The sequence below is a fragment of the Candoia aspera genome, chromosome 6 (genome assembly GCF_035149785.1).
Source record: "Candoia aspera isolate rCanAsp1 chromosome 6, rCanAsp1.hap2, whole genome shotgun sequence".
Taxonomy (NCBI): Eukaryota; Metazoa; Chordata; class Lepidosauria; order Squamata; family Boidae; genus Candoia; species Candoia aspera.
The window spans coordinates 72,862,691-72,890,683 of record NC_086158.1 but is presented as its reverse complement, the minus strand read 5'-3'; the positions used below and the strand labels follow the sequence as shown (position 1 = coordinate 72,890,683).

Here is a 27,993-nt window from a genome sequence, read left to right as displayed (position 1 = left end):
AACTGATATTCTAGTGGGGAACCTGAGGCCCTCCACATGCTGCTGAACTATAACTCCCAGTTTGGTCAATGGAAAGAGAGTTGCTGGGAGTTGGGAGCACATAAATATAATAATAATAATAATAATAATAATAATAATAATAGTAATAGTAATAGTAATAATAATAATAATAATAATAATTCAATACCGTTTGAAGCCCATTAAGTTCTTTACTCCTATTTTAGATAATTTTGAGCCTAGGGTAACTAATGTTCATCACAAACTTTAGTCAGTCATCACTTCTACTAGCATATTCAAGTTAGGTTCATTTTTCCCCCTAGGAGATGTAGCTATATATTTTAAATGTCCCCTACAACTCTAATATAAAATATGGAATTGCTATTATCTCAGCTCTCTAACTGTAGAAATCCTTATCTGTATTTACTGTCCTCTATATGATGCAATCTCTCCAAATACATGAAACAGCATTTCCATTTACACAGATGCCTGTTTATTTATGCATATTTTAGATATAGGTCAATCTGCAAGTTGTCACTGATATCTTACCACCTAAACTAAAAATTTATTAATTACTTTGCTTCTGTTAACTTGCCTCTGTTCCAAAAAGAGAAGCATTTTGCCTTTATGATGCAGCAAATTTAATCATCCAGGCCTCCTGTGAAGGAGGAGGGAAAACACTCACACACCCCTTATGTGACTCACATTTACTTTATTAGCCACTTTGAAATATCATCAATTCTCAGCAAGTGATCATTCTTGTGTTCCTTAAAACCATATTATTTTAACCTTCTATTGATGGAATATATCCATTATCACTTAAAAGCCATGTTAATCCCTCATAATTAACATCTTTATTAGAGTAATTTAAATTCAAAAGAAATTCAAGGTGTATTACTGGTTTAGCCAAAAATTAGTGGGGATCATTTTTATACCATTTGAAATTCCAGCTTCTTTTAGTGGAGCATTTCTATCTTTTCTTGATATAGCTGAAAGTGGCTCTAATAATACAGAGCTAATTTTGTTAATTGCAAAGACTACCCTAATAAGTAAATACCAACCTTACAGACTACCTTCCAATATTTCTAGAAAGGAAAATCACTGAAATGCAAGCCAGGACAAATTTTATAATGGTCAAGCAAAATAGAACATATTTGATATAACATCACTGGGGAAACAGTTCTCAGGCAGGAGAGCAAGCATCTTATCAACACAGAGATGTGCTAAATCCCAAAGCATTGGCTAATCATGGACTGGTGTGATTTCTACTATACCTGTGAATACTTAACCAGTAAACTCCTTAGCATGCTTCTCTACATATTCCTGTTTTTTTTTCAACTTAGACTGAAATAGAAGAACCATAAAAAGTGTTAGGCTGTAAGAGTCAGTACTGGACTTTACAAAGTTGCTATAATGCTTACTCATTTTAGCTACCCTAAGAGGAGAGGCTTTTGTTGCTGAGCACACAACCAAGAGGTCTTAACCATAGTTTACTGTAAGGGCTTTAGCATCCAGCATGATTCAGTGGCAAATCAGGTCCCAATGGGAAGCCCATAAGCACAATATAAATGCAATAGCACCCTCTGACTTGGGAACCCCCCAAAACTGTACTGAATGGACAGTCTGCAAAATTGAAAGCACCAGACAGCAATTATGTTAAGTAGCAATGATAGACTTCCTCTTCCTGAATTTGCCTAATCTCTTTTTTTTAAAGCTATCCAAATTGATCTATTTTTGGTTTCATCTATTAATCCTCATCAGAATACTTACCTTTTCACAGCAGCCCCACACCAGATTAGCATTTTTACTGAGCTATCCCTTTCCTCGAGAAGGGTAGTTCTTATCAGAGTATATGTGAAGTTAGGATTTGTTTTCCCCCTGGTTGTAGTGAACCGTATTTGCCCATTTTCTGCCCATTCACCTAGATTGGAAAAATCCTTTTGCTTGCCTTAAAATATACTGAATAATTCAAGATCATCTGCAAACATAACCCTGCCCAAATGATAATGGCAGGCCACTTCCAATAAAACAAAACCAAAAACCATCCCTTTATAACATGCAAAATATGTAGATCATCATCTGCATTAGGTTGGTCATGATGCTGTTCTGTGTATTTCCTGTGTAGGAGAGTTTCTTTGAGGATCTCTGAAACAGCTGTGTAGACTTCTTTAAATAACCATCAAGCTTTTATACATGTGCTATAGTATTTGTGGCAAAAATTACCAATCGGTGCTGCCCTCTCCTCCAAATCTTGTAAATTGTCCTGAAATCACACCAAGGGGCTAAGCTGTTGTTGAGATAACTGGCTTCCATTAGCAAGCCTGTGATTGGCAGGGCGATAAAGTTTTTTCTCTCACAGGTCAGCTACTTTTTAAAAAGAGGGCAATCCTGCTGATCCATCTTTTAGCTTCAGTCTCTTGCCATGTCCCAATTCTCTTGCCTTTTAGCTTTGATATGGTTCAAGCTTTCCCCTTTGTATCAGCCCCTACCTGTCATCAGCTCCTCTGCACCAAACAGCAAATATCAGGAGTTTGACCTCAGGGCACAGTCCGGGTGGGCAGGTAGAACCTGACCACTGGACTTACTTCCTTATCTTTCATATCCTGCAATTCATGAAACAGTATCAAATTCAGACTGAAGAACAGAAGCCTGACCTCTTCTAAGAACTCTCTGAAAATGGCTCTGTTGCCTTTCTAAGTATTCTTGAAAAGAACTGTCATCTGTCCTATTAAGAAAGAAATGAATCATAAATAAAGAAGAGAAGAGGGAAAGGGTGCTAAATCCTTCATAAGGCTAAATATCATTAACACAAGTTGCAAGTTAGGCAGAAAAGAAAATACAAGGGGGGCAGTTTACCTCAGAAGCAGAACAACAACAAAAAAATGAATGTAACTAATTGTCTGCAACTAATTGTTGCATAAATACTTGGGATATGCTATATATTTAAGCAGTGCTTCCTGAGACTTTGAACAAGAAATAACACTATTATGTGACTGCGAAGGGAGAAATTATCCATGTCAGTTTCTCCATGTACTGTATATAATGGGGATTTTGTAGTCTACTGCCTAGGAGATCTGTGAAAAAACCTAGGCTAGCAAACCAAGCTGGTAGAATAACTGACTGATCAGCTGCATAAAGGAAAAAATAATCAAAACAATATTTTTCTAATGTGAGCTAAGTTTAACATACATCCCAGGTCAGTTGAACAAAGATGCTTCTATTCCTTCTGTTTCATTTTTAGAGGTCAAGAATAACCCTATCCTAGAATAATTCTAGGTATAATTTCTGGGATAATTCTCTAGTACAATTTCTGTTTTTAAAGGTAATATTGTAATAAAATGTTACCTGCAATGCTGCTCCATGTCAACTCTAACCTCAAATACATTTTAAAAACCATCACATTAAAGTTATTTTAACTTTTTTTCCCCACCTATATCCATTATAGAAATACAGCAATGTACCAGCATATATTAAAATAGTATTTTCATTAAAATGTACAACTGTGTAAATGTATTAGAATTCAACCTTATGTATTGATTACCTAATTTATGATCTTAATATACAACCTTTTGCTCATTAGAGATTCCCCATCTGAAATGATGGAATTTCCTATAACAACTGAATTGCCAAGAAAAGCCTGAATCTCACTTTCGGTAAAAATGACAGAATCTCCCTCCCTCTATAGTAACTAAAAAAAATTGCTGGAAAAGTAAAACAGTCTTTTCTTTGATTAATTGTTGGAATTGGTCACGAAAATACAAGAACATAAGATCACATGGATTACTTTGCTGGATCAGAATAAAATTAGCTCTCAACCAAAGAAAAAGCAAATGGCTACTTCTGCTTTTGATAGGCCTATCCTTCATCTTGTACTAATGAGTGGCAGAAATTAATTAACCATTATATGAAGAAGAGTTTCCTTCTCTATACTCTTTTGTTACTAGTAAATCTCAAGTTCTTTTTCAGCTCTCAATATTAAAATTGCATAAACCTAAATAATGCCATCTCTTTTATCTTTGAACATGTATTTCTGTATTTCTTCAAAAATGTGTTACCTTTGATAAAACAATTATAAAAATACAAAATATAGTAATAACAACATTATGTAATGGTATGTGGGAACAACCTTGAGGGACAAGGGGAAGAGATGCTGCCTAGGGAACGATCAAATAAAAGGGGGAAGAGTCCGCAGCTGCATAACAGGAAAAGAAAGAAACTTAAAAAGGATCCACCCTAATGTATCAGGCTGTTAAAAGTGAAGGTGGGAGATTTGTATTTTCAGACTTGCAAGACTGATGTCAGCCCTCCCAGGTAAACCAGACAGGAAACATGACCAGATGAGCTAATTTTACTTTATTGTAAGGCTACATTAACAGAATCTTGCAAGTCTGAAAATAAAAATCTCCTGTCATCACTTTTAACAGCCGATACATTAGGGCAGATCCCTTTTAAGTTTCTTTCTTTTCCTGTTACGCAGCTGCGGGCTCCTCCCCACTTTATCTGATTGTTCCCTAGGCAGCATCTCTTCCCCTCATCCCTCAAAGACATTCCTATATACCATTACACATTATTATTGTTATCATTATTCAAAAGACCCAAGTTACAAAGTGTTACAAAGCTCATAGCATACCTTGAATCTGGAATCTAGGAGAAATCAACAATGCAGGAGGGAAGAATAAATTAAGGAACACCTTCCCCAGTAACACAACATATCTGCCATCAGGTCTAATAAATAGCTTCCTAGTTCTATACTGTACCTTAATCTAGTTCTAAGAAACCTGGTTACTGATGTCCTCTATTGGGTGAACAAGAGATCTAAACACTGAGAACAATCTGCTGGCAGTTCTATTTCACTGCTTTAGTGATAGGCTACCAAGTTCCTTATTCAAGTTGCAAGTACATTGGTGGATTCTGGGCTGCTAAACCTCAGAAGTCTTGGTCCCCTCCAAATTAGCACTTCCATATTTTCAAACTGAACTTGTAACCTCACACCTGCTAAGCAAGTACAGATTAGTCCTAACTGTCTGAGAAGACATTACCTTCTGCTTTATTATGCCAAGTGAATTACAATTAAACTGAGCATATACATAAATCTGTTTTTCTTCCAGTCCTAATCAACAAATTTCTACTGTATAATTGCTGTGATGCATTGATATCTATCTGCTAGAATCCTGACATTATCATGTGATTTCAAAACTAGCATATTTAAGCAGAAAAAAAATAAAGTTATGCAGCACATCCAAAAGAATAACAATAGAACAAGGTCAGGAAAATCGTAACTAGGAACATACTCTGTGCAATCCATCTTGAGATATTGTTAACCAAATCCTGAAAGATACTCTTTCTAGTTGTACAGTACTGTTACTAAACACTAAGTCTTTTTTTTTTTGCAACTTTAGGTTGATCATCACAAAACCACCCAGTTGTTACAACCTGACTGCTTTTTAGGAGAAAAATGTAAACAATCACCAGCAATTTTTGACAGGTACAAATGCTACATCTAAATGCAATGAAACACAAAGGTATAGAAATAATTATTTCATGCAGCAAAACATGTTGTATGTTCTGGTAATATCCAACTCTGATCTCTGTAATGTACTCGACAAGAGGCTGCTGTTGCGTCTAGCTTGGAACCATGGTAGAACACTCAGCAGCCAGATTGGTTCCTGTCCAAACTCAGAGACAATATTACACCTGTACTAAAAACATTATCCTGGTTGCTAGTTTGTTCCTAGGGGAACTACTATGTGCTGTTTATTAACCGTACAGTCCTGCATAGTTTGGGTTCAGGCTACCTGAGAGAAGACATTCCTGTTTGATCCCTCCCTGTCCCCCTGCCCCTGCCTACTGAATCATCCAGGAAGGTCCGCCTGTGGTTGCCAAGGCTCATCTCCTGGAAGCTCCGAATTGATCTTTTTCTATGGCCACCCCAGACAGATGGAATGCATCCCTTATTGGATTAAGGGGTCTAATAAATTGGTTAGCTTTCTAAAAAGGACTACAACCACATCTTTTAACCATTAAAAACAGTTAAATTTAAGGGTATGAACTCTTGTTTTAATTCTTTTTTTTAATATCCCAGGTTTTAATTCTGTTGTGTTTTAACGCTGGAATACCAAGTATGATAAGCTAAACAGAAATAAAATAAAATAATAAAAGACTAATAACAACAACAATAGTAACTGACAGAATTAGAATTGTTTGACACCACAACATTTCATTTTCACAAAACAGCTTTGCATGGAAACAAATAAACGTTATAGCAGTATTTAGACAATTATTAGAGGGGATAAAGCTTGAATTGACTCTAAACAACCAGTATTTGTTGAGTATTCTTCAGAAGGAACCAAATAAACAAACAAACAACAGCATCTTACTTGTCTGAGGTCAATGAATGCTAACTGCAAGGTTTCTCCATGAAATCCAGGTACAGGCTCAGAACTTGCAAACACTGTAAAGAAATAATGAGAGTTTGTGAAAGAAAAGTCAGAAAGAATCTAGATTTGGTATATTCTAAGATTTTTATTTTATCTGTGTGTGCATGTGTGTTTAGCACATAAATTATTAGCTTAATTTATTAGGAAAACAGTATAAATTAGAAATCTTGTTTTCACTTCTTTAGACTTTAAGGATTATAACATATTAATCAATTGTTAAGGATTTTCAATTCCTTATTAAGGGGAGGAATTAGCCAGATTTACACAGAATGATAAATCAGGATTCTGAAAAATCCTGATTTACTGCGAATGGGCTATATGAAGCAATGACATTTCCTTCCAGGAAGTTTCTCACTGGAAAATTTTAAGTAAAATCATGTTAGTTTAGAATAAGGTAACTTAGATTGCTTTCTCCATAAAAATACATATTCGTGAAGACCGTTTCAAAAAAAGAATATACAGTTTTTCTTTAATGCAGAGTGAGAGTCCTAAGGAATAGACATTTTACTGAATAAATGCTTTATTGTACTCAATGATATCTGCTAGCTGATGAATGGTATCAACCAGCTAAAAAGCCTCCTTTTACCCTCTCAATTTCTGAAGTGCTGGGGGATCTATCAAATAGGAGATCAGGGATATAAGGATGCAGAGAAGGGATGCAGCAAGGGAACAGTTACACAAGGGGACTGATGAGACTGGAAAGGATTCAGACGCAACAGCTAACTCAGAACTCTTGCAAGACAGGATATCCAGTACTTAAACCATCCATAACAGATGTTCAATTCCATCTGTTGATGTTTTAGAGGTTTAAGTAACTGACTTCTTTGGTTAATGTTTCATAAAGGGAATATAAAGGGAATGTCAGTGGGAAAAAGCTGAGAGAGACAATTTGTAAAATAGTTTAAGCAATTACAGGTAGTCCTTGTTTGGCGACTGCCTCGTTTAGTGACCATTCACAGTTACGACAGTGATTGAAAAGTATCTTTACAGCCAATGCTGGCATTTACGACCTTCACAGGTCTATAAAGCAAAGGAAAGCTGAAGTAAGATCATAAGCACAGTCACTGTTTCACTTAGTGACTGCTTCACTTAACAATATACTTGCTGGTCCCAACTGTGGTTGCTAAATGAGGACTACCTGTAATACAATAATTTAAGGCATAAAATTATAAAAGGCAGAGAGCTGGTTTTATTTCAACTCATGGCAGGCAAAATGGAGCTAACCAATTGTTTGCTTAAAACAGTGAAGTATGATGATAGCATAGCTTTCCTAGATCCTTTGTTCCACCATTATCATTTGGAATTTATTCCCAATATTTAGCTTAAGTGAAATCTCCTGTATACTAAGATGGTGAAAAAGCCTTACTGGGCATAGCACATTCACTTTTGAGTCTATAAATGGGATTAGTCTACTAACATCCTATTCCTGTAGCTTAAAAGAATTTTGTTAGGAATCTTGGAGGTCAAATGGGTCATACTCAGGTAACTACATTTACTTATTTATAAAAGACTATTTGAAGAAATTTTGAATGCAGGACTGGATATCAGCCTTCTGCATCCAAAAACACAGAGAAGTATTCATTGAGGTGAATTGATCAAATTCATAAATTCCACTACAGTATATTTAAGTAAGAATATATTTATGTTTGGGAAGAATTCTTGAAACCAATCATCATGATTCAACAAGATGAAAACAATTGAGCAATTTCTGTCAGAGCAATTTCCAGAGGATTAGCCATTTTTTTTTGTTGCTGTTGTTTGCAGCAAAAAGGGCAAAAGGTTTTGTAGTTATCTAAAAGACTAAAATATATTATTCCATAAACTTTCGAGTCAAAACTACAGAATTTAATTTATTTAAATGCATTACACTAATAATCAAAAGCAGCTATTTTCTTTTATTATAATAAATGTTCAAGCTACCAGCAGAGGGAGACAAAAGAAAGTTCAATGTCAAATCAGTTTAATGAAGAATATTCCTATGAAATACTTTGGATGTAACAAATATTTGGATATTTATATACTTTCATCAATTAAGAACTTTCAGTTGGCTCATCCACAGTTCTGTTAAAAAATCAGAATCATTCCTGAGAAAAAGATGTCAATGAATTCAGTTAAATACCAAACATAATGTCACACTCTCAGGTGGATTAACTTCCTAGAACCATCAGTAAACTGATCCTAAGACTTTCTGTGCTAGCAAACAAAGTTTTAGGGAGGCCCCAGCAATGGCAGCAAATTGTCAGAGCCAGTAATGTTTTGCAAGCCCCGCAGCAGAAAAAAAAATGCAGCATCACAGATATGTAGTTATTCCTTCTCAATCCAAAAAAGAACCACAACACTAAAAGGTATCCAGATTCCACGACACTTCGAATAACCAATAAGCCAGTCTCGTGGCTTTCCGGTTTCCATTGTTTATTCATTCAAAGCTTGCCTTTTATTCAGAATTGCATACTTACATTCACATTGTATGACATCTAAATTAAATTGCTGGATGGCTCCCATGCTGATTTGTTTCAAGTCACTATCCAACAGCATTTGCATCAGGGTAGTTGAGAGATGCTGGCAAGCAGACATACAAGCCGTCTGAGCTACTTTTCCCTATTAAAGAAAAGGTAACACATTATAGAAATAAGCTGGTACCTCTTCTCACAAAGATCTCTTATTTGATCCCCCCCACCCCACATTTATTCAGCTCAAGACAAACAGATAAGGAATGCTTGGCTTTGTTTTACAATAATAGTTTCCCTTGGATGCTTGAGCCAACATCCAAGAATTTTCAAATAGACAAAAATGGGTCAGATTTTTCTTTTGTTCTCCATTCCTGTAAACAAATTTAGGGGAGAAAAAAGTCTTTGACATTTACAAGATATTAATACAAATGTCCCTGAAAGCTAAACATTCTCTGCTGAAACATTCAGTTGCTTCCCTCACTATCCAAGAATAAGTGGGAGAATTCTAAATATTAAATACTTCCCAACTTGCATGAAGCTCTCCATTGTTCAAGATATATGTAACTGTCCAAAGACATAATATTTCACACCAACAGTTTAAGTCCCATTGCCTAGCAGCTAATAAAAATAGGTCAGAACTAGTTGTTGGAAGTTAATTTTTTTGGTGTGTGTGTATTTCCAGGAAGGGAAGTCCCATTCATTTTAGTGAACTTATGTTTTGACAACTGACCAATTCATAACCATGTATGAATACAAATTTAAGCTAAAGAATCACTTAAGATATAGTGTTCCAATCATTAGCAAACACTGCCTTTTTAATTTGGGCTGCTTCTCATTTCAAAATTAATGTATTATAAAATGTTTAAAGAAAAATATTTTCTTTACAACAACAAATTTTATTGATCAGTTATCTGACCATATAACTAATCCATGGACTTAAGTACTGTTGTATTTAACAGTGCAACCCCGTGCATGTTTACTTAACAGTAAATCACACTGCAATCCTATACACACTTATTTGGGAATAAGCAGCACAGGATATTTGCATATTTATTTATACTGCAAAGGACATACATACAAGATTGTGCTCTTGGATTGTTTTAGTTCAGAATGAATGCCATATCATGTCACCTTCATGGAGAGGAGGCTGGTCAATCTCAAAAAGGTAAGAAGAGCCAGACATAATACTTGGATGAGAGATCATCAGGAAATACCAGGGCTATAAACTAGACTGGGAAGTTGAGCATAGCACTTCACAGTATTGCTGCCGAGAAAGCTACACGGACAGTCCATATAGTCACCGGGAATCAAGCATGATTCAAAGACTAGTCTATTTATTTTATCTTGTGGTATGAAGCTTCAATGGCATGATTTAGAAGACAATAAATTTAAGGGTGTTTCTGGATATAGCACTTTATAGCACAGTATAAATTTATTTACTTATTTGTCAGTCATATTTTTTTCACCACCCATCTCGTGTTGTGACGTCAAAAGGTATTTTGCAACTATTCTGCTTTTTTTTAAATAAATGTTTTTGTGGAAAGAGGAAAGTTGAAAGAAGCAATTTGAAATGGAAGAATTTCCACAAATGAGAAGGGATAATGGCATAATCAGAGCCTCCTTATGGCTTGTATTCATAGATTAAGCAAGGGGTCCCGTGTGAAAACAATATACTAAAATGAATGACCATTTTCACTGCAAACCAATTTAGCACTTATATGTTCCCAACTACATTAAAATATAAAAGGATATTTTGGGGGAAATTCTACCTATTTTGCTCTTTGGTATTTATGGGCAATATACAGTATCATCTAACCCATAATGGCTGTGCACACTTAAAAAATTATTTGAAAAAGTGTGCAGACATTATGCTTCTCTGCTCTTCATTAATATAGTCCAGCCTTTTTCAGGCCTCCACAAAGCCTTCCAGAACATACAGCTGCTTAAAGAGTTTAATGAGTGTCATCTTGTGTTTCAGACTCCTGTCAAAGCTTGAAGAAAGGGGGGTTATTTTAATGAGCACTAGAAGTTTTATGTGTTATGGTCACACAAGTTCCAAAGGACTTCTTCCAAATCATGTCTGAAGTATGTACCTACTATAATCCAGCTTTCTTACATTTTCAGCAGACTCTACAGACCTCTTCTAAGGTATGTCTTTTTTGTTGGTGATTCAAAAATCAAAATATTCTCTAAAACTAAACATATGACTGAAACAAACCAACTACTAAAAGCCAACTATCAACCAAACATATAAAAAGTGAGCACACAATCAGCATGCTCAAACAGCTGCCAAAGTCACTCGTAATTTACACTAGCAGACATGCAGTTCTATTCCCCAAATGGAACAGTATCAGTATGAATGAGAAAAGAGTCTAGAAGGAGAGGGAGGGAAGGGAAGAATCAGTGGGCTTAATTGAATTATGAGATAACAGATTTAAGATACAAAATGGAAGTCTCATTTTGATTTAATAAAACAACTGCACATTTTGATATAAAGCAGGGCTCTGTGAGATTAGCCCCATGTTTTATGTTACAGATTGGCTTTGATGCCTTTTAATTTAAAGAGTAAAATACCGCCCCTCCCCAAATTAGCAACCAATTAAATCCTATTTAATATTTTATTACTATATATTGGTGTACCATATTCCATTTCCTGTTTGTCTTCAAACCTAGGCATTCAGTGGTTTCAGATCAATGTATTAATAGTAGTGGAGCACAAGGTAATGATTACAATGCATGATACAAGAGATGCTACATGGCTTTTTTTAAAGCTGAGTTTCATAAATGTACATTAAGTGCATGTTATAATGATAGACAAATGCTAACACCCTAAGTAGAGAAGCAACAGAATTACTTTCAACTATGCACTCTGACTACAGGCTTATTGCTGTCATGGCATTAAAAAACACATGCACAAGGGGAGAGGTTTGTGCTATCTCTGTTTGAGATAACTAGGCTTTTGTTTTGGCAAAAATAAAGGAGCAAGCCTAGAAGTTTAATGGTAAGTCAGAAGACTGCTCAATATACTAGAAACTTTGTGTGAGTGTACACACACACAAATCCACTAACACATATACATACACATTTTGTAAAATATAGCTCTTCCAAGTTGAAAATATACTGATAAAAATACATTTCTTTATGAAAGATATTAATCCAAATTCATGTTGAACAATTTAGCTCTTCATACCTCATTGCTCAGGCTCATCAAAGCACTTTTTATGTTTGAAAGAAATTGAAAGCAAACTTGCTTTATATGTATAAATCCATTAACATAATATTGTTTTTAAATAATATTTTATTATTTTTAAAATAATTGTTCAGGTGCTCCTCAAATAATCTACAATAATACTAAATTTATTGCCATTGTTTCCTCAACACCAACTATGTTTTATAATGACTATTACTATCTCACCATGTCTAGCAACCTTGCATTGTTTGTCAGTCCCAACTATCTCTGCATTTCATTTTACCTTTGCAAAGCACAAGAAATAAAGGTTTTGTTACATAAAAATAACACCTGCTAGAAGATAGGGCACCTATATTTCCCCCATTCTTCACATCTGCTGAAGTCCACATTGGTAAAAAGAACATCCTTGGACAAACTTCTTATATTTCAAAGCCGCTTGTAAAAGAGAATCTGCTGACATGTTAAATCTTTTCTGTACTACCCAAAAGCTTTTCTCTTAGGAACAATTGCCGTAAAGAAACATTTGGCCCTTAGGAAATTCCCAAAGGGTCAGCCATATGCATCCTTCCATGGCACCTTCATGGTGCCGCTTTCTAGGCCTACACTAGATGTCTCAAAAGCAGCTTTCATCATTCAGTGGGATGTCAGTCAATATGATTTATGGACTGCATTCAACCAAGTCAGAGCATATAGAATGAGAAATATGACTACAATCTCCTAATTTGTTTTGTATTGAGCCACTTAAGAGTCAAAGAGCTGATGTCAGACTGAGACCAGCAACACAATTAACCAGCCGGTGACAGATTCATCTATCCTCCCTGCCAGGCTGTGCCAATCAAGGACAGCATGAAACGACATTTGGAAGAATCAGTAAAAAACTCCTTTCTCTAAGTAGGCGATGTGGGCTTCTGATTGACAGTTTTTGAATATAGCTTGCAGAGCGCCACCACCCTTTATCCAATAGCTCCTCGCTGCAAGCTGTGAAATAAGGCTTTTACTGCCAATCATAGGAACAATAAGACACAATCCACAATCCCCAAGCAAACAGCGAACAACAAGACTTGTCTGTTAGGTCTGACAGTCTAGCTTCATTGTTAATTTAACAATATTACATCATGCATTAAGGAAAAGCTTTTTTCAATGTCTTAAATTCAAAAGACAATTCAAATTCATATATTTAAGTGTGTGTCATAAAATGGATATTCTTGTGATGGAAAGAATTAAAACTTAGTTTGATCAACAGTGACTAAAATTCATCTTCTCTAATAATAATTAAATATGTTTGCCACTGGGCTGGACAATTACTGATGAACACAGATTAGTTCAAAAAGTATGCTGGAAGTATTTACTCTGTTGTCCTGTACAAAACAAAGTTTAATAAAGACTCAAAGTTGATTGGCTGACTAAAAATAACTCGGATATATTTATATGAGTGTATAATAAGGATATATGTAGGCAGGCTTTTAGATGCACGACTGTGATCTTTTGGACAAAGAACAGATTTCACCGAGACCGGCTTGTGAACACATTATTCATATAAAGCAATCCTGAAAAGGCTTAGTTTACACACACTGAACCCCTTTATTCCCTCAAAATCTAATTTTTCCAAACACATTTTAATATTGCATTTAAGGAAAAAAATCTCCGGAATATTTGATGTCTTTCAGAATAATTCCAAACCACATTAAGACTCAGCTTGGACCAGAGCTGATGCTGCCATAATTACAAACTCTTAAATTAAAGCATCTGTGGATGTTTATTTCTGAAGATCTCCAATGTGAAGGTAAATGTATACCACAAAATACTTAGCAGAACCAACACAAGCCAAATGGCTCACAAGCAGTGATAACAATTTTGAAACAGAAGACCAATCAGTTTTTGCAAATCAGCTTGGTTTTAAAGTGTAATCTAAGAAATAGGTAAATGAAGAATTCTGGGGATTTATTTCTATCTCCAGCATACTGATTTCTTTTAGAGTCTCAGACAAATTGTTCAATTTCTTGGTGATTGGGTAACAAACATATTTTCCCATACTATCTTGTAGAGTGCACATAGGGAACAAGCTGCTGTTGGAGAAGATCTGATCCACAACCAAGCCACACAATAAATGACTATATATTGGAAATAGTAATATTTCCAATAAAATATAAAGCGGAGATAAATTATGTACCAACTGGAATGAATATATGAATAAGTCAATGAATGCAAAATGCAGTGGCCCATATATGCATTTTTTAAAAAATGATATCATCATATAACACCATTTCAGAAGCTGTGTTGTTTGCCAGTTTGTTGCTGGGTGCAATTCAAGGTGCTGGTGATCACCTTTAAAGTCCTACATGGTTTGGGGCCTGGTCACCTTCAAGACCACTTGACCCAAAGCATGGTGCTCGGTGATAGGTGATAGTCCCTGCCCTGCATGAAATATGAGAGGGAATTCAGAGATGAGCATTTCCTGGAGAAGATCCCTCCTATGGAATGTCCTTCCACCAGACATAAGAACTATACCCTCACTACTAGCATTCAGGAAGTTTTTAAAAACCTGAGTTTTTAAATGCGCATTTGGGGATTGAAGCAAGAATGGGAGATGTACCAGAATTTGGATGAATCTGGCTGCTTGGTTTTTTTTATTATGATTACTGTATGCCAAATTTATGTTGATAGTATTTATCTGATAATTTTAATGTATTGTATGATGTTTTGCTGTAAGCCACTTAAGAGTCACAAGATTCAAGCAGCAATAGAAGCATTTGTAAGAAATTAATATGCAGCAAATTAAGGCTAGTAAATAAAAGCTTAAGAAGGATGTAAAGGCAGCCATGGTCAATCCTGTGCATTAATTTTATATAATCGAATGCTCTGCAAGTTGCTTGGCTACAATAGCCAGTAGGGATGTGTATGGAGGGAAAGCTATAGACCAGTGCATTTGGGACACACTCAGTTGAGAAGACTGCTTTGTATGATAAAAAAAATCACTAAAACTAATTTATTGGGCAACTCTTAATAAAACTCTTAAGAAATAAAGAAAATCTTGTGAAGTGACAGGAAGTTACATATTTATTTATTTTATTTATATTTCAAATTGGGGGCCTTTTCTTTCCTCAAATTCATCTCCCCGCTGCATCCATCTTCTGTTATACAAATGGACCCAGACACTCAAGCAAATCGTATCTATCAATCTTCAATTCAGAGGACATTTTGGACATAACAGTGGTTGGAGTTGAAGATAAATTGCTACAATGTCCTGATGATATATCCCATTGATAATTACACATTTTCTAAAGTCAAACCCAGGGTTGTGTTACTGTTAAAGAATATATATGATCATATATGATATATATTGAGAACCAGCTTGGTATAGTGGCTAAGGTGCTGGGCTAGAAACCAGGAGACTGTAAGTTCTAGTCCTCCTTTAGGCATTAAAGCCAGCTGGCAGACTTTAGGGTGACACAGCCTAACCCACTTCACAGAGTTGTTGTGGGGAGATAGGAGGCAGGAGCATTAGGTTTCTATGCAACCTTAAGTGAGGACTACCTGTACATCCCACCTTTCCTTTAGGAGCTTAAAGCATACATTGCGTATCCTCACAACTTTATGAGGTAAATTAGGCTACAAGATAGATTAGGCTAAGAGAGAATGATTGTCGCAGTCACCCAGTGAGCTGCCAAGACTGAGAATGGATTTGTCCCTGGATCCTAGTCCAACACCAAAACCATTTTGACTTCAATTTGTTTATGGAATGAAAGTGATCAAGCAAACAAAACAGTATGGGAATACTTAGAAATGTATTACCCGGCCTCTTGGATATCATGGAAGGGGCTTCACGTTATTTGTAGCCATAGCTCTATTGCATTTCCTGCATTAAAGTCTGCAAAGCACACTTGAAAGATGCTGAGACGGTCATATAATTTTCATGCTTATTCTCTTGATAAGTTTGAAAACAGCAGGGTTTTTTGTTTTTTAAGTCACAAACAATTGGGGCATTCATGCATCACAACACTTTATTGCCAGTCAACTGTTTAAACCATTTGAGGCTGCAAGAGGAATTAGGGATTAGTATAAAATTTAAAAATAGCTAAAACATCTCTTGATCTCACAATTGGATCAGGATGCACTAGCAGCATCAAAAGCTCATGAATTACTATCAGTACCAGAATGTGCTCTAAAATATTCTAAGTCTACAGTATTTAATAAATAATTAAATAATATTAGTAAAGTGGAATATCACTTACTTTCTAGAATTCTGGAATAAAATTTTAGTGTATGGTATATTAACAAATCAATAGATTAGGGTCGGAAAGAATATTAAATACGTTTTTAAATCTTTAAATGAAGCTAATTCAACAAAAGAGTCTTCTTCCGATTTAGAGAATGTCTACAAAGGCTATCAACTTCATTAAGTTGGAAACACGACTGAAACATGATAAGGCATGATTAGTCATACAATACAGATATGCCTATTATTGCCCTATACTGGTTTGGTTTGATATTGATAAGTTTGTTAATATGCTGTTACAAAAACCAATACAATCTGAAGATGTGAATGTACTTCTGAATTCTATACTAAAAAATGTGGAATTTATAATTATATGAAGAATTACGTATTTTTCAATCATGGGGATAAGCCAAAAAGACCAATGTTCAATATTGGGGAGGTAGAGGTACCCAGATTTGCAGTCTTGGATTACTCATATCTGCTCACTTTCTTGGCTGTTTATCAATAAAGCGGAAAGACTAATAAGTATTATTTCACAAGGTCAGATAATAGCAGGTATAAATAAAATGGATCCTGGTGGCCTGGAAATCTGAGTAGATGGGGTGTTATGTAACTGAGCATCTTTGTAATAGGAGCAATATAAAATAACATGGGTCAGTGTTTCAGGGACTCTTTTTTTTGCTTTTTTTTAATACTGCATTTAACAGCCATTGTAAGGTTCCCAAGTTTAGGGTGACCTAGTAAAATTCTAAAACATATTTTTTAAAAATTCAAATTCAAATTAGAAACCAGCTTCTAGTAAATTAAAACAAAGAATCTATACAAACACGTGCTATCAGAGCAAAATCTCAGGCCCAAGAACTGCCATAACAATTGACACCTATTTTGAATATTGCTTTTCAACAGAAAGCAAGCAACTTTACTCATAATGGAAATATATGTGCAGTCAGCCAATCAGAAACTATTTCTCTTGGACTAGATCATTAATCCATAAGTCTCAGTAGAGATTTCCATTTATCTAGGATAGAATAAAAAATAATGGGGAATATTTCGAGCCACAGGAATAACTGAAGCAAATACTTTAGCACGCTTAACTAAATACTTTAGTTTCACTCTGTCTATATAAGGGACATGTCCAGAAAGTAGGAGAGAATAAAGTGCAGAAACCCATAAAACTAGAATCAAGCTTCAGGCAATATATAATGCTAAAAACAGACTTTTAGAGATAGCCTCTTCGGTTAATGCAAATAAGGCTTCAAATTAAAGCTCATGTATGCCATTTCTCCAATTTAAAAGACAAGCAACTGCAGCTCTGTCTGAAATTCATGTATTTAAAAAACAAGCTGTTTTATGGGGCATGTAAGTGCAAAACGTGAAAGAGCCCATGTTAAAATTGCAGTGTGAATTAGTTCCTGAAATAATAGAGCATATTTGCTAGAAAAAGAAACAAGTGGAAAAGCAACCATTTTTGCTGCATGGTCTAATTCACGCTATTGTGCAGTACAGCCCTCCCCTACTTGTGCCTTCTAAATACACTGGTCAAAAACTCCCGAAAACAAGCATGCTTGGTTGGATACAATAGAATTAATTTCAAGATATCTGGAAGCAGCTAGTTTAGGGAAAACCGGTACTGTAAAATGGGCTATCAGCTAGCACTCTTGTTTGCATTAACCCTTCCTTTCTGAGTTTATATTCCTGTGTATCTGCAATAATCTCATTACATGTCACCTCATCATTATCTGCCCGTTTCTTGTCTTGAATACATCAGTTTCCACAATGGAAGAGTGAGAGGAATTATTTAATCTAGAATAGTGCAAGCTCAGCCCCTTTTTTTGCAGATGCCCCCCTCCCCACTAACATTTGGTTCAAACTGTTGATTTCAGCAGGATAATTTTTTTCTTATTTTTTAATGCATCAAATTAGGTTTATTAAGCATTTACTAAAGACGGTTAAATGTGGAGGAACAGAAATTCAAGTCCTACCCCTTCAGTGATTACTGCTATGCCCAACTGGGTACCTGTTTTTCTTAAAATATTCAGCAAAATATTTTATATAGTCCCCAGCCATAAAAAGTAGTTGTTTCAATTTTATGTATTTAACATCATATGTCTGAACCATTATAATCTGACCATTATATTTTATTTTTTTGATAGCTAGTCTTTTTTTATTACAGTGTGGATATTTCAAATTATGCAGAAGTACTATCAACTGAAATAAATAGGACGTAGATAATGCAACTTAGGCGGACAGAACACAAGTATGCATTAATAGAAAGATCCCATCTATTTAAAAGTTGCAATTATTCATTAAAATGCAAATATTTGTGCTGGACTAAAGTAACATGCTTAAAATAAGCTGACGACCTGAAAATAATTGGGGCACAAATCCTTTAAAGCAATCCATCATCTTTATGAAATACATTTGGGTACAGACATTCTCCTCACTTCAAAAAGTATGTTTTTAAAAGAGGCTAAAACTTTCACCAGCTCTTTATTCTCAGCCACTATCTGGCTATTTTAACCTGATTTTGTATGCACATCCCATAGTTGCATTTTGACACCTGACCTCAGATCCGAGAGGTCTTATAGTTTCCTTTGAATGATCTCATTTCAGATGCAACACATGCTGTATCATGTTTCTCTGAGACTTTAAAAGGTTCCTTCTGCCTTATGTCCAAAAGACCAGGGTTAGTCTTCAACTTGGATTCTGCATGCTGCTATACAACTTAGCAGTCAGTCAGATCAAACCAAATAGAGGGCTTTGTAAGAAGTCACTCAATACTAAAGCAATAAGCCTGCAGGCAGTCCATAGTTAAGTTTTCCAAGGGCATGCTTTTCTTGAGCTTGCATCTACTTACCGACATGGCTGCATAGTCATTGTTGTTATTCTGAGAACGAAATCAGCAAGGCAATCAAAACAGAAAGTAAATTAAAATACACTTGTCAACATTAAATTGCATTTGAGTAACGGATGCAGAGGCTGTGGGGGAGCCTTCAGAAAATAAATAATGCCAACTGCTAAGCTTTATTTCTTAAAGATCTCAACAATTCAAAAATATTTGAAATGTGAATTATATCTGTCTCATTTTGATAGTCAATGAATCTCCTGTTTGTAATCTGTAAAAGCCAAATAGGTACTCTCATTTAATCTAATTTAATGTTAATTTAATAGGTAATTATTTACCTTTAACTGACATTTGGACATATTAGGGATTAATATAAAGCATAGTGTTAACGTACAGGCACTAAAATACTCTGCATAAAGTAGTGTTCCTTCAAAAAGAATGGAAAGATTTATCTGGAGTGCCACTTGAAAAGACTGGACATCTATTCAATTAGCATGATAATTTCAGAACCTGAATGGATCCAAATTGCTAGAGATGCTATTCTACACATGTGTGGTAGGTAGGGGATTTACATTTCTCTCTCCTAGCAGCAGAGCTGTGCCCCGCAATCTACTCTAAAGCCCTGAGCTGAGAAACCTTCCAGAAGAGGATTACATGAAGCCCAAGGTGCCATCGGCCAAAGGATTAATTACCCAATTATTTTAAGCTGCTTGTGTGCAAGTGTTTTCCACTCACATCTACTTGTGATCCAATCCTTTCTCATTATCACCAGTCCTATTCAAGTTTTGTTATTAAAACACATTTAAGGCATTATTTGTGACAACCTGAAGCAACAGTTCATAAAAACATTCTGCCATTACATCAGTTGACAAAGTTAAAAAAATGCTTATTTTCACTACAAATATGGTCTTCTACTTTATTTTTTAAAACATCAGTGCTTTTCTATCAAGTGACAACACAGAAAAGGGAAATGTAAACACATTTTGAAGAACAAAACAAACAAAAACCAAAGAATGACTATACCACAATAGCTTATTAACCTTAGGTATTAACCTTAAGTCACCCCTCTCTGATCTGGAACTTTTCATGTATGTTGGATGATGAGCCTCATCTTTGCGTCTGAATGGGAATGATGGGAATGATGCCCAACATATCCCAAGAGTATCAGTTCTGGGAAGCCTACCTTAAACCATAGGGATAGCTAATTTTACCAAGAATTATTTTTTAAATTTTGCTTTATAATTTGCTACCAATTTCCTTTGTAGCCGAATATATGTATACCAAAAATCACTACAACTTACACAATTCAGTTGCAAAGTCTCCTAAGTCACTGCTGACGATAATGATGTGTCATGTTGGTATCAACTCTTAACAAACACATAGGTAAACCATCTCCAGGATGATCTGTCCCCACCCTGGCATCTGAAGTCATTGGTAAATATTAAAAAACTGATATTCATACATGATTTAGTTTGCTTTCTCTACCGTATTGCTATTTCAAATATTTTCATTTCTCAGGTCAAAAGTTGAAAAATTATACTTCCCCTCACATTTTAAAATTTTTAAATTGAGAGGAGAGGAGAATCCCCACTAAAACCTTAATTCACTATGGCCATTATACTGATCATACTGTGTTTTGAAGATGTAGCAAGTGAAACAAAAACATGGCTAAATGTATTAAGGATTAATATCAAGTATAGTGTTAATGTAAAGGCACTAAAATACTCTATTATGTTTGAAAAAGCTACAAAATCCCAGCTACTTCACTACCCAAGAGTTCCTTACAGTAATTATCTTCAGAATTTATTTTTAGTTGAAGTACATTTCACCGATTTACAGCATTTGTTACTTTTATTGGTATAGTTTAGTTATAATTTTCAACTATCTCAATCATGCGTATTGCCCTTGCTTTGTAGAAAATTTCATGTAGAATTTTTCTATATACCAAAATCTTTAATAAAAATGCTGCTCTAAGTGAAGCTAGATCCATTTGTGTCTGGTCTAAGGGGTTGGGAATTTCTCTGGAATAGGATTCAGCACAGATATGAGGAGTAACAAAAATGAATGCTGTCTGAAAATTAGGGGAAAAGACTGATTTCTAGAATCAAGTCTCTTTCCATCAACTTTCTTTTCTCCCAAGAAAAAACAAAAATTATGCTACCGAGGATACAAGTTTTCCCCAGAATACGCCCAGCTGCTCCAACTACAAAGAATATGAAGAAATCATAGTCAGAATGAAGGTTTCTCACTTATCCAGAAAAGAATGAGTGAGTCTTCACATCAATTCCAATCTTATTTCTCTCAGAATAAATCCTTTTCACCCCTGTATTTTCAAGCATGAAAACATCTTTCATATTCTGGGCATATTGTACCTCTTCCTAATATAGTATTTGATACTGATAGAACTTCCCGCAGATAGATAATTAATAACAAGCAAATGTTTGGAATGAAACGGCTCTTTCTTATGAAATTAGTTTTTTTCAACTGGGAATATAAACATATCTCCATGTATGACCTAAAATGAGACAGTCCAGTTTACACTTTAATTCTTCTCTGTGTAAAGATTTGGATAAAATTTCCAAATAAATTCTCAAAATAGAAGTGTTCAGTATTCTCCTGCACAACTGTCCTTGTGACTCAATCTGTCTCATTTCTGCCATCTATATAACACACTGTCATGACTTTCCATGCCACAGATCCTGCACAAAAGCTGCAGACTAGCCATGGTTGAATATGCATCAGTACAGATCTTGAAAAGAGTACTAGCTGCAGAAATTCTTCATATAGCGATGTTCTGTGAACTACACTATTTAAATATTAGTCCTTTATCTCTCTCCTGCAAATGTGGCTGAAGGGGACAATCGTGGGAATCTAACAGGTTTCATTATAACAGATACATTATAGATTTACTGTATATATTTAGAAATAGTATCAAAGGTTTTCCTAACTCAAAATTCCAGAACAGTATTGATTACTATACAGTATTTCACACAAGACAGGAAAAAAATTATAGGAGACAAAAATGACAGAGCCCAGATTAACAACTAAGACATCAAATTGACAATTGCATTTAACTGAGACAAAGGACTATCTGTTCCAGTAACACTAACAAAAAACCCAAATCATAACCTGGATTTCTGAATGTGTGAAATAAAAGCTTGTGAGGAAAGAAGTTTCAAATGATCCACAAAGCCTAAAGCATCAACAGATAAGAACCATTTTACACCATACCTCTGAAAGCTGTTTTAATACACATTCCCTTACAGTGAAGCAGGCAATGTTAAACAATAAAACTATGTATTTTTTTTAACCAGGTTCAATAGTGTCTATTTTAAAAACATCTTTTAAAGTTTACAGATATATAAAATCTGGTTCAGAAGCCTTACTTTACCCCTCTCTATCCTCATAGTATACAGGTAGAACATAGCATAGTGCGTTGCTTTTACTGGTCCAAAAGCAGTCTGCAAGCACGTCCCATTTGATAGGAGCTATTGTGAACACTCAGCCATTCATAAAAAACTGGAAATGGGCAGAGAACTCAAGCCTTCCACCTCTTCCTATTGCTAAAGGAAGCACAGAATGTCATTAACTAATTCTATGTTACTGTTAACTAGCATTTATTTTTTAAAACCAGAGGATGAATCCTGGTAACTCAATACAAATGACACCACTAAGGCTGGACTTCAGAGCTGAAAGGCAGCACCCTGGATGGGGGCCCCAAGTGACCATTCAGTAAGTGGCTATGCAGAGACCTGCATAAATTCCCAGGCTAATTTGAGCCTATGAGGGCAGAGGCTGCTCTCTGCAGCAGCTTTTCTTTAAAAAAAAAAAAAAAAGATGCTCATTTTACTATTTTGGCTTAAGGAATTAATTGATTTTCTCCAACAAAGTGTTGGTTATTCCCAAACAATACACGTGACTGTCAAAGGGGTAAATCAATTAGTCCACAATGGAAAATTTACTAATTGCCCCAAGTGCTCAATACAAAAGGAAAGGGATATGCTTGATCTTAGGCATAATTGTTGTTTTTCTTGCTGATATTACTCCTATAAGATTTCAATCTGTATCCTACCCTTCTGCCCCAAAGCTGATCACAGACTTGCTTAGAAGCAACACTAAACCCTGGTTTAAAATTACAAAAAAAAAAAAAAAAAAGCTTTTCCCTTCTTTTGCTCTTGCTGAAACTCCAAGACCACCAGACGCTTTCATTTCCCCTTTAGATTAACCACAGTTTGCTATGTTGTCCAGATTCAGATAATCTCTAGTTAATCTTAAATATGATTACCTGAAACAAACCAATTACAAACATTATTTATGAAGGTGGTTTGTTCAACTAAACCCACATATGATTGCCTTGCTAACCGGGGTTGAACTAAAGCAGGAGCAGATGCTTTCAAGCTCCTTTTCTCAGCCAAACAAAAAAAGGAGGATAAAACTAGTCTGCCTTTCGCCTATGTAGGCGCTGTACTTCTGCATTCCAGGGATGCGGATTTTCTCCTTCCATCTACGCCCTTAGACATGTAGAAATTAAAGGGAACTGCGATAGATTTGATTTTCTATACTTACAGGCAAATGAGTAAAAACCTGAAAAGTGCTTCTTAAGAAATTAATCAGATCCATTAAATAGCCACTAGCTCTTCCATCAGGCTCAGTCATTGTCCAATCATAGTCAGCAAGCTGGATAAATTCATCAATCTTCTGGTTAAGTTTCGTATAAATCTCCCCTTCAGCAGCATGTCTTGCATCCTGAAAAGAGCAGATAATAAAACTCCAGCACTATATAGCATTACTAACTTAAGGATAATTTCTTGAAGTAAATACCATAAAACAAAGCAGATGTGGGCCAAGAAAAATGGAAAAGGAATTTTAAAAATTCAAATTGTAGGATATCTAAAAACAAATTGGCTACCAATATCAATGCAAGTCAAATTCTATTGCAAAAGGAACATGACGATTAATGTTTCAACTTATTTTTGAAGTAAAGTACATACAGTATATCTGTAAGATAACTACTACTGTATATGCCATAAAGGTTCTGAAATAATACTCAGACCTTGCTAGTTTCAAAGAAAAAAGGATCAAGCTATTATTCAAAAGACTGCTATTACTTTTTCATCAGCATTGATTGGTCTACCATATTCTAGTTTTAGAATCATGCGTTTTGTATTGCTTTTGGTAACTTAATGAGAAGCCAATCTTTCCAGCAAAGTCTGTCATATTTTATCACTGTTATTTACTATATCATTCTACTATTTAAATCTCAATATTTTATTTAAGAACATGGAAAGAATCTTTCTAACATAAGAAATTAATGACCAAATGCCATAAATGGAAAAAGAATCCCCCATCAGTAGTGGATGGGCTGCTAACAGCACAATTATATATACAACTCAGAAGTACAGTAGAATCAAAAAGTTGGAAAACCTAGAGGTCATTTAGTCTAACTGCCATGTATTCTGCTCTTTCAACCAACCTGCACTCTACCTAAAACTGTTCCAGAGAAACCCAGAGTGACTTAGAGCAACTCCATACAGTACTGACGGTGTTTCCACAGACCCCCAAACACCCTGCTCATCTGCAGAAGCAATCTCAGAACAGCCCATAATCATCCAAGTAAACAAGCCTAAGATCACAATTTAAGATTTCTATAATTTGCTTCTAGGAGTTACAATCAGTAAAATGTATTCAGCTTTTCATAAAAAGTTACCCAAGAATTAATACAAAAAGGATTTTCCATCACAAGTGAAGTATGCGCATTGATGTAATTCTCTGGGGCAAACAGAGTAAATTTAAAGTAGATAGCAGAAGGAGGGAAGAATCTACAAAGGGTATGCCCTTATAACCTGGCTGGCTTTTCTTGCAATTAATTTTGGAGTTTCCCCCTCAGGAGCTAGATGCCACAAATGACAGCCACAGCATGATCCCACAGACCGATAATATGGATAAAGCCCAATATAGTAGCCACTACACTAAAGATACTGCTTATACATAGGGGACAGATGATAAATTTCTACAGAACAAAATAGGAAGACCCAAAACAACTTTTTATTTGAGGAAATAAAATAGTTATTGACAGTAGTTGTTCCTCAGAACTTTAATCAAAATAACATCTGATTCTAAAGCTTCACTGACCAACTTCTGCAGAAGAATCACAACACAGCAGCTAGGATAACTTTCTGTAACCTGGTGCCTTCCAGATGAGTTGGACTGCAGCCTCCATCATCCTCATCCTCAATCAGTTTGATTTGCTCATCAGAGATGATGGAATTACTGCCCAACACATCTGAAGCATATTGATTTAGGGAAAGCTGATCTACAAAAAACTTTGATGGGAACTTTGAAGAAGTTACAATAAAGCTTAAATGGATTAAGTTTTTCCTCTTATGATTCATTGCTCTTCATATAATTAGCATTAAAATGACACTCCAGGACTCTATGAAGAATTCATTGATTGAAGGACTGAAATCACCACAAAGACATTCAAAAAGGTAAGAAGAGACAGTAAAGGATTGCATAGCCTTAATTTCTTCCCCCTTGAAACAAGTCCTTAAACAATGTTACATACACGAGAGGGAGAATTTGCCCCAAGGATGTGTTTTGTGCTCTTTACTACAATTTAAGGAAGCCCTCCATCTCTGAATGAAACTGCTTTCTGGGATATGAAAATGGAACAGATGAACAGCTTCCACAGTGATCACACTTGACATCTTTTTGCAGTAATGGGGAAAAGTATGAGATACATAAAAGAAACCTCCCCTCATCTCCAGCTTGTCAACTGGAGATGGGGGGTAAGGCACGCTAACCATTCTATTTTGCTGTAAAGGCTACCAGCACATACGTCAGGATCCTACCCACTCCAGATTCCAGGATGGATTTTGGCGGAATCTTCAAAAGTCCAAAGGCAGCAAGATGTTAAAATAGGCTGGGGGCTGAAAGCTTGCTGAAGCAACACAGCTTTAACTTGTGTAAAGAATATTAGCAAGGAAGCAGCCACATACAGATAGTCCTCGTTTAGTGACCACAACTGGGACCTTCAACTTGGTTAAGCAAAGCAGTTGCTAAGTGAAACTGCAACTATGATTTTACTTAGCTTTCCTTTGCTTTACAGACCTGTGAAGGTCAAAAATGCAAGGCTTAGTCACAAACTTGCTTTTTCAACACTGTCGGTAACTGCAAACGGTTGAATGAGATAGACTCTAAATGAGGACTACCTGTATACTTTTGCAGGAGAAAATTCCACAAAGCAAGGGCTACCAGGGAGAAGGCCCATCACCTTGTCCACTACGCATAAACCTTGAAAGGAACAGGGACTATTAATAGGCCCTCTCTAGATTACCAGACTGGTCAGGATCACTTCATATGATTTTCCCCTCCCTAAATAATCATGCTGACCCTATCTACAGCCAAAATTTGGTCTCTGACTTACTCTTTCATTTATGATTATGGCAGCAGCAGATGTGATAGGAAAGCTATGAAATTGTCATAGGACAGCTGTGAAGATATTTTGCACCAAGTAAGACATGTGCAGACCTGGTCCTTTTCCTATTGTTTGTGTAAGATGTTACTCTGTGTTGTTTTGTTTCAAAGATTTACATCTGTTTTTATTAGCAAGTTTCACAAATATGTGTAGTTTTGGGGAACAACTTTCCTCAATAATCTCAGAGATCCTTTAATTAAAAAAGGGGATCATTTCCATAATGCTCTTTTTCACCTAGGATTTTTTCGATGCATTTTCCCCCAACGCAGACTCTTTTTTAAAAATGTGACAACCTTATTTGTCTACATAACTTTCACAAAATACCTTCCTTCAGATCGATCTTTTTAACAGGAGGTGTGTGTGAAATTTTGATTACCAAAATACACAACTAGTGGACTGTTTTTGGTGTTCTTAATGGTGCTACAGCAAAGTCCCTTTGGGCAAATCTTGCAAATCCGCTTCAGCAGAATACCATGGAGGATTTCTATTTCATCTCTATCACCAGGTGTCTAAACTGAAGGTAATCCAGCTGCAAGCAACGATCCATGGAGGACCATGAAGAAGAGGGATTTAGCAGAGAATACGTGACAAGCTCTTCTGAACCTTGCTGGGTTAACAACTCCCATTTGCCCTAGTTATAAAATTCACAAATAATCACATGGTAAATAAATGTTCTCCAAGCAGAAAATACAGAGACATAACGCTAATCCCTTGGGTATTTCTTTAGCCTTCCTACCTTCCTTTAACCTTGATGAGAGAGATTAATGCTGGAATTCGGTAAGTATAATTTTAGATTTAGTTACAAAATAAAAGTACTGAAGACAGAATTACTCTCAGTAGGAATAATCCTTTTTTAGTTTGTTGGTCTGCAAAACCCTGCCCTGTTTGGGTGTATACATAGTAAGGCAATTAGTTGAAACTCAAGATGTAATTGTTAGGAATTAACTGATGCCTGTTTTGGTGTGCTTTCAAAAAAGTCAGTGTAAGAAAAAATTCCAAATTTGTACGAATAGGTCAAGAAATGAGAAACATAGCCCATTTTTTGGATTCTTATTCCACAAACACAAGTTATTGTCTAAAGTATTAAAGTTATACCTATGCTAGAGATAGGATCCAACAGACCATGCAGCTAGTTCCACAAGGCCAAAGAATATACAAATGAATCTTCTCAAAACAACAGAGCCCCACATGACATGGTAAACTACATTTGAAATGGATGGTTTCAAAATTATTATGCCAGGATAAGGCAATGAGTAAATTTATGAGTTGATAAAAGACACACAATGCTAGTTCACGACTCCTACAGGAACTTATCTGCAATTTTATACACATCTAATTAGCTGGAATAATCTTACTGAACAGAGAAGGCCTTACTTCTAAG

General features: G+C 35.6%; 1 protein-coding gene across 2 annotated transcripts in view; it reads right to left on the bottom strand.

Annotated features, from left to right (window-relative positions):
* The window catches only part of EXOC6 (exocyst complex component 6), a 102,514-nt gene that overhangs the window by 25,071 nt on the left and 49,450 nt on the right, over window positions 1-27,993 (bottom strand). The window contains exons 18-21 of one of the 2 annotated variants that reach the window (XM_063307391.1): window positions 23,702-23,881; window positions 19,148-19,177; window positions 8,891-9,032; window positions 6,375-6,448 (exon numbers count right to left, since the gene is read on the bottom strand). In XM_063307391.1, the coding sequence (XP_063163461.1) occupies window positions 6,375-6,448; window positions 8,891-9,032; window positions 19,148-19,177; window positions 23,702-23,881 (426 nt within the window). The remainder of the gene's footprint in view (window positions 1-6,374; window positions 6,449-8,890; window positions 9,033-19,147; window positions 19,178-23,701; window positions 23,882-27,993) is intronic. The other variant, XM_063307392.1, reaches the window with a different exon arrangement.